Genomic DNA, 7,878 nt, shown 5'->3' with positions numbered 1-7,878 from the left:
CCAACCGCACTTCCTTGGCCCTGGCTAACTCATGCGTACCTTGCAGTGAGCCGTTGGGATCGACTGATGATATTCGGCGCATGCAACTTGGCGGCACTCGCCTGCTTCGTCATCTGCTTTGCGCTCTTTCCGGTCTTGTCGCTACGCCCAACCAAGTTTGTCATATTGTACGTATTCCGCCTTGGCGCACGGCATGTCACCGAATGTGTAGTCTTGCAAGGCAGCAGGAGGCCCCCTCGTTTGTTTCCGATCCTGGCTGATATTCGGGCACAGATGGACTCTCGGTTCCATCTTCTTCCTCGCCTCCTTTGCGGCCATGATGGGGCCTATGGCCTACGTTCGGCATCTTGGGTCTGCGGAGCGTCTTCCCTTCACCAGCGCCTATTTTGGGTCTCTGGGCCTTTCTCTGTACTTCTCGCTCGGCGTAAGTCTGCTATCCTCGTGCTTTGGAGAGGACGCTAACCATTCGGTACAGCTTCGCAGCACGATTTTGACCCTAATTTCTGCCATCGTGCAGTTGGCTTGCCTCATCTGGTATCTCGTCAGCTACTTCCCCATGGGATCCAGCGGCATCCGCCTCGCAACGACCTTTGGTGCTCGACGAGCTGCGGCGTGGGTGTCGGGCTGATGGGCATGTTCCGCACACTTGAATTTCATGGCGCAAATGTACTACCAACCACCTCATACTCGGAGAATACTCTCTGTACGACGCAACAAAGAGACTTTCAGTGGATGGAAGACCTCGGGCATGATCAATGTATCCTAGTAACGAATATCACTCGGGCCTTTGTATTCTTGCCGACACGGGCAAGCAGAGACTTGTTGAACCTACAGTTGCAGCATACCGCGTTTGTTGGATCCGCCGTCCTGCACTCCTTTTCCTGATGGCCCGTGACCGCTTCGGCTTGAGTGAAACAACAGAAGAAAACCAAATCCTGTTTGAGCAGGACGGTTTTGTCGGGCCTAAAATGGACGTCAAACTGCAGTCATGAGGGCAAGACACAAAAATTAACAGCCCGTACGTCTTTACCTAATTCGGTACGTAAGATACCTGTCGTTTGCTTCTGTCTACCGAAACGGGAAGGTGGGCGGGCAATTGGTGGACCGGCCGGCGGACACCGAGGAAGAGCACACACACACACATCAGGGCCCTGGTCTGACCACAGCGAGCCCAAGTGCAGCGCAGGTCCAGTCTTAACGAGTCAGCTCCCTGACCGCGGCCTGCGCGGTTGAGACGCTTTCTTTCGCTAATCTAAGCAGTGTTTACGCATCTTGAAACATCCGTGTAAGGCAATGGTAAGGCAGGGTGGTCGGTAGCCAGGTAGAGGGCCGAGGTAGGACTCCCAACGCCCCCCCCCCCCGGGTCAGTCGGGTACAGGAGCCTGCCTGATGTGTGGCGGCAAGCGCAATAGCAGAGGTTCAACTGTTCAGCTGCTCGCCATGGTATGCATGGTAGCATGTACAGATACAGAGGACAAGGACTTGATACAAGAGCTTTGCAAGGAGTCTAAGCCAGGCTCAAGTTCATGCGGTCATGATGTGTTATTGGCTTTGACCATTCGTGCATGGCCATGCTCCCGATGTCGAGACGGAGCACGGTGGCCGTGATCATATTCCAAGCCAAGCAGCTTCTGCTCCATGTAGATACACAGGCAGGCCTTGCTAACCGCCGAGCCGTGCCGAGACCAGGCGCCAGTTGAATCACCTACCTAGGTACCTTAGGTAGTATGGCCTGCCTGCTCAGTCCGTCGGCCTGAGGCTCCAGATCCCGTTGCACATCCAAGTACCTTACCTTTCAGATAGAGGTAGGTAAGGCACCTGAGGTAACCGACCAGTCGAGACTTGTTGCGTCCCTTCGGTACTCCTTTGGTCCGTTCTCGGGGCCGTCTCATTCACTGAATCACTCACTTACTTAGGTACCTACTCACCCACCAATGAATGATACTTACCGTTCACCTGCGCCCACCACACCACACCACACCACACCACACCACACCCAACCCAACGGGACACTCTCGACACGTCAAACGATTATCCCTACAACACGCGTTGTCCAGGCACCGACCAACTCCAGAACCCTTCTGTTCATCTCTCTGTCTGCCTTTTCCACGTCTCCGTACGGTCCGTTGCCCACTTCTTCCTCGCTGCCTTTGACCTCTTCCGTTTCTCTGTCCTGCCCGCCATTCGTGACCGGTCGCGTGCCCACGACCACGACGGGTTGGGTTATCCTAGGCTGCCCTGTCCACTGACTGTGGAGCGAACGGGCGTTCAACTCCACCTGCAGTTAGATGCCAACCTGGTAGCGTTTGGAACTACGGCGGGCTTCAGCGACAAGGAAAAAAAATTTGTTTTCCCACAGCAAAAATCTCGGCTTGTTTAATTCGACCTGGTCGACGAGAAACTTCCTCTTCTACCACACTTTCACTGCACGAAGCCCTCCCCTCCCCTCTTCCCGTCCCTCTCTCTTCGCCAGGCCCTCCCGTCTCGTTCAACGAACCTCGCCTCTTTTTGCAGGGCACACACGATCAAGGATCGAAATTGCTCGCTGCGCGCACTGAGGGGTCGGTTCTCACCTCTGGCCGGCTTCCGATTCCCCGAGTTTACTGCGACTTTGCTCAACTGCTGCCCTGCCTGCCTGCCTGCCTGCCTGCCTATCTGCCTTCCTCACAAGGTACCTACCTACCTACCTAGCAGCTTCAGGCCCCGTGCGCTACGAGTCTACCCGAACTCGCCAATCGAACCTCGCGTTTTACGGCAGTCGAGATTTTTCTCTCCCTACCTCGCCTACAGTCGAACTTCCTTCTTCCACGCCTGGCCCTTTCACCACACCACACCACACCACACCACCTCACAACCACCCCTTCTGGCATTCCCCGTCACCCCGAAGGAATCCCACCCTGCGAAGCTACCCAATCTTTGTCCTCCTTTCTGGGAACGAGCACTTCGTCTCCGTCATCCGCTTTCGCCTGTTTTTTTCCGCCTCGAATCGCGGCAACGTCGGCCCGTTCGTACTCTCTGTAGGCACACACCGGCAGCCCACAACCAAGGTGTTGAGCGGCCGCCACTGCTCCTCCAGCGTGTCACTTTCTTCCAGTGACGCATTCACGTCCGTACTTCGGATACGGTCAGGACGGATCTGGTGATTGTCCGTCCTTGCCGCCGCCTCCTGTTACTAGCAGGACGAACAACAAATTGCATGTCATTCGACCCAAACACTGGACACTCACAGTCGACGGTAGCCATGGCCACCTCGTCGAGTTTCTCCTACGCGCAAGCTGCCAAGGGGCAGGCGCCCAACGTCACATCTGCGACTACGACCCAGTCGGCCTCAGCGCCGGAGGACCACATTGCTGATATCAAAGACGCCATCAAGAACCAGTCGGCTGCCGACGAGCAGAGCCCCAAGTCAAATGACGCCTCTCCAAAGGATCAAAGAGGGGAAGAGGCCTCTGCGGCCGAGCAAACCGACTCTGCCCCCGCGCAGGAGAGCACTCCTGCCTCAACAGCCCCCACCGACATGGGCTCAGCATCTGCTCCTGCCTTGAATGGCACTGGACGGGATGACGACGAGACAACCACGGAGACCTCCCACTACCGCAGCGACAAGAGCGCCGCGCGCTCTTCCAGCTCCTCCACCCGCGTCACCGACGAGAACGACGGCAAGAAGGCCAGCGCAAGGTCGGAAGGTAAGGCCGCCACCAACGGGAGCCCGATAAGACAAGGACAAGGAGCCCGAGAGGAAAAGAGCAGCCCAGATCGAGCTCACAGAGGCGCCAATGCCGTCTGTAAACATCTGACACACGGAAAGGAGGCCCAGGATGCCAGGGTCAAGCCAAGCTTTGCGGCCCGCAGGCGCTCAGACCACTGCTGCTAAGGCGATGGCTCGGTTGCCTCGACCGAAACGTGGGGCAACTCGCAGGATTCCAAGAAAAAGTCCAAACTTGCCGACTCTGTCGACTCTTCCTCGACCAGTGCCGCCCAGATTGGACCTGCAAACGGTGTCAAGCAACCAAGAAAGGCTGCCGAGGAGGTTCGCACCGAGGGCGAGACATCGAGGAGGACCGGGTGCCCGCGGCTCGCGTGCGGGCGACAAGGCCGATGCGCTGCCCCCGGTCGGCGATGCTACCTTCTGGCCTACGCCTGAGACGGCTATCAAGGACGACAAGCGCAAGCCCGCCGAGAAGACGGAGCGTACAGAGCAACCCGAGGCTCACGATGACAGTGCCGGTCAGAAGTCGAGGGAGAAGAAGCAGTGGTCTCGCATGGACTTTGTGCCGACAGTCAACTTTGAGACTCCTGTCCCTGCCATGCGCGGTTCTCGTGGCGGCGGCCGCAACGGACGAGGCGGCCGTGATGTCTCCACCAGGGGTGGTGGCAATGCCACGTCCGCCAGTGCCGCGGACCGCAGCTCTGAAGCCCCTGCCGGCAACGCGGTCAAGGGCGGCAGCGACCAGCGAGAGAAGTCCAAGGACGGTGCCGCGCCTAGCAGGCCGACTTCCGTCCCCCCATCGACCACCAGGCATACCGAGGCGACTCGTCCTAGGGAGTCGAGGAAGAACGCGTCACGGCCTAAGGACGCCAGCGCTGGCGTAAGTTGATGTCACCCTATTCCTCATGACCTTCGGCGGCAGCCAAGCATCTGGAACCCGAGCTAACCACAATTCCAGGAGCACACTGGCCCCCGCGGTGATGGTCGAGGGGAGAGGGGTGGCCGCGGCGGTTATCGTGGTCGCGGCGGGCACCAAAACGTGCCTCCCCACAACCAGCAAGGCTCTTTCAACGCCAATGCTGGTGCCTTCGCCGCCCAGCCTGTACCCTCTCGCCATCAGCAGTTCACGAGCCCTCCCCTGCCCCAAGGCAACTCCTTCCCCCAGAGCTTCGGGTCAGCGAGGCCCTCTGGTCGTGGCGGCAATCGGCAGTCTACCGCATCGAACTACTCGCATCGCACCAACGGCAACGGCAACCGCCCGCGCCCCATCTCGACCTCGGGCAACATGGGATACACCTGGGATTCTTACCCCAACATGCCCATGACGGCCCCTGTCTACCCTCCTCAGCAGGCATTTGACTTCCACGTCAAGCCTGTTCTGACACAGCAGGTTGATTTCTACTTCTCTCTGGAGAATCTGTGCAAAGATCTTCACCTTCGCAAGAACATGGACTCGCAGGGCTTCGTCGCTCTGTCCCTCATCCATGGCTTCCAGCGCGTCTTCCAACTTTGCGGTCCCAACCTGCACCTCCTGCGTGCTGCTGTCGCTGAGTCTACGACTATTGACTACGTTGTCGGCAAGGACGGGCTCGAACGCGTGCGCGCCCGCGATCACTGGCAGAAGTTTGTGCTTCCCACAGATCAGAGGTCTGAGGCCGCTCAGACCGACGGGCCTGAATCCTTCCACAGCTACTCTCTCGATCAGCAGGCGATCCGTGACCCGGCGGCAACCGACTACCCTCTGGGTTCGCCCCCTCTCTACGTCAACGGGATCAACGGCCATGGATACGACGGCCTGCCGCTGATGAACGGAGCCTATCACGGCGAGGCCAATGGTCAGCTCTCTGCTGCGGTTCCCGACTTCCAGCCGAGCAGTGCCTTTGCGGACCAGCACCAGGAGCAGGTCAACGGCGACGTGAATGGCACCACACCCGCCGCTCAGGCGCAGGTGAACGGCACGCATGGCGAGTCACAGGTCGAGGCCCTCCAGTCGTAGAGTGGCGAAAGTGTCTGCCATGCCAACTGCGGTGAGGCGCAAGCAGGCAGAAATGTTGCACCGGATCATTCTCGGGTGCACATATGTGTTACGAGTCAATTGCGAGGCTTGACTCCCACGAGCATGACCACGGACGATACACCCTTGCATAATGACACGAAGCAGCTCGTTCTTGATGATTTTACTTATTTCGACTTTTGCAGAAGGGCTTTCGGCTTGCAGCCAAGGGCCGAGGCAGGACATGTCCACGCAGACATGAAGATTCTCTACCGGTTCTGGGTGGACTACCTTGCCGGGGAGGGCATCGATACCGCCATGGTCGCAGATTTCTGTAGAGCGGCCATGTCTGGTCTGGAGCAGCACCCGTCTTGCCCAGCTGGCGTTGCCTATCTCTCCTCGGTCTTCGACCGCCTTCACGCGCAGGATAGACGAAGAGAGCGTGCAGCATGTGGGCCAGCTCTCCTGACAACTGCGGGTGTTAGCTCGCCAGGAGCCAAGCCGGCATGACATACGACGCCTGTCACGAACGATCAGGAGCTACGGATACGATGTTCCGGAACGCGGATATAGGGACTACCTCAATGGCTGGTGGATGGATATCAGGGGCTTCTTGGCAGACTCGGTGGTCATCTGGGCATGACCTTTTGAGTCTGATTTGGAAAAGAAAAAAAATCTCTTTACGCATGCTGCAAAGAGATGAAAAGGAGTGCGAAGGGGAAATTCTTGACAAATGGCGTTACGGATGGGCGTTTTCCCTGCCCTTGATTTTGCAGCGCGGGAGGGGATATTGGACCCTGGTGCCTGTCAAGAAGGGCACAGCACGATGAAAAGGCTGAGGTCAGGACGAGAGTCAGAAGCAGCGTCAACCCTCAGACGTGCCCGCGGGAAACATGAACAGCGCCGCGCCAGTCTTCCTGCTCCACGCGTTTGTTTACGAAGAATTGCTGAATGGGCTCATTCTCCCACATTCTTCTGATTGCTTATCCTTGTTGACCTTGGGAGTGGCTCCCCACACGTTTTATTTCATGCATTCACAGCGACACCGGCAGGGGGGACAGGACAAAGAACATTAGTGTGAAGAGGCGGCGATAAGACACTCGTTCGTCGCCGTTGCAGGCAGCAAACTGAACCTCCCCCTGCCCCTTCCAACTCGGCCCGGCACAATACTCGACTACCTGGCTGGGCTGTACCGGACTCGGATCAAGCAAACTGAGAGAGGCATCAGCGGAGGATGAAGAACATGGACCGGTAATCGGAGAAAACAAAAACGATGAAAAGAGGCAGAAACAGTCATGTGGGTGAATTGGATGTTGCTGGCGTTGTACTGTACCACTAGAGGAAAAAGAAAGATTTGCACATGGACCACGCTCGCGGTTGGTGAGATGCTGTGTTGGCTGTTCAACATCTCGACTCGCACATGTAGGTAACATGCTTACCTGAATAGGCACCATAAGTAGTTGGAGAGACCAGCCACCACAGCAAGCACCGGGGGGGGGGTTGTGGCGATTGAACCATGGCGGCGGCAAGGTGTCATCGAAAGCCGAGAGCAGGCTGGGCGGGAAGATGTCAGCACTGCGGCAAAAGAAGGAACTCCCAATTGCGTCAGTCAGTGCCGAAAGCCATTGCTCTTCTAAAAGCACTGTGTGCCCTCAGTTTACCCCTCATTGCCGCGACTCAGAACCCACAAACCCGACAGCGCAAACTTCAACAGACGAGGGATCCCGAACCATGAGATTCGAGGCGAGTTGGTCCTTCCTCTGAAGGTTGGGTACACCTGCTAGTTTTCTTTTGATGAAGAGCTAGATGTCCTCATGACTTGACCCTTGGGGCCGCGGACGACCATTCTGTTGCTCGATGTACCCACCCGGCTCATCCAGAATGAGGCCCTGAACGAAGAAATTACAACACTCACTTCGCAACACCGAGAGTGGCTTCCGATCAATGGCCATGCACCCTGCAAGAAAAAGGCTGTCTTGCATAAGGTATCTGACCCAGGTGACTGACTGGCTGGCTGGCAGTCCGGCCCTGTTCGAGCACCAGTTTGATGCCCAGTAGTGGGGGCGGGGAGCACGCCCGATGACGACGTACAGTACCTCGTCTCAGTCACTTCCGGGGCCCGGGTTGTCGTTGGGTTCCGTCGTCAGCATGGCCCCAACCCTCTGAGGCTTGTAGT

At 57.6% G+C, this 7,878-nt stretch overlaps 3 protein-coding genes across 3 annotated transcripts; all 3 read left to right on the top strand.

The window, feature by feature from the left end:
• Nucleotides 1-46: 46 nt before the first annotated feature.
• On the top strand, nucleotides 47-797 carry VDBG_05121 (transport protein SFT2; the record flags this gene model as incomplete). The annotated part of the gene is made up of 3 exons (XM_003003962.1): nucleotides 47-167; nucleotides 274-424; nucleotides 476-797. The coding sequence occupies 3 exons, from the start codon at nucleotides 67-69 to the stop codon at nucleotides 626-628; spliced, it is 405 nt and encodes a 134-aa protein (XP_003004008.1).
• Nucleotides 798-3,241: 2,444 nt separating this feature from the next.
• On the top strand, nucleotides 3,242-5,705 carry VDBG_05120 (RNA-binding protein; the record flags this gene model as incomplete). Its single annotated transcript, XM_003003961.1, has 3 exons — nucleotides 3,242-3,686; nucleotides 3,826-4,589; nucleotides 4,668-5,705. The coding sequence occupies 3 exons, from the start codon at nucleotides 3,242-3,244 to the stop codon at nucleotides 5,703-5,705; spliced, it is 2,247 nt and encodes a 748-aa protein (XP_003004007.1).
• Nucleotides 5,706-5,960: 255 nt separating this feature from the next.
• On the top strand, nucleotides 5,961-6,212 carry VDBG_05119 (conserved hypothetical protein; the record flags this gene model as incomplete). The annotated part of the gene is made up of 1 exon (XM_003003960.1): nucleotides 5,961-6,212. One exon carries the CDS (start codon nucleotides 5,961-5,963, stop codon nucleotides 6,210-6,212), a length of 252 nt encoding a protein of 83 aa, XP_003004006.1.
• Nucleotides 6,213-7,878: the final 1,666 nt, after the last annotated feature.

This window comes from Verticillium alfalfae, genomic scaffold (genome assembly GCF_000150825.1).
Source record: "Verticillium alfalfae VaMs.102 supercont1.6 genomic scaffold, whole genome shotgun sequence".
Taxonomy (NCBI): domain Eukaryota; kingdom Fungi; phylum Ascomycota; class Sordariomycetes; order Glomerellales; family Plectosphaerellaceae; genus Verticillium; species Verticillium alfalfae.
Note: the sequence above shows the minus strand (reverse complement) of the source record. Positions and strands in the feature narration are given on the sequence as shown.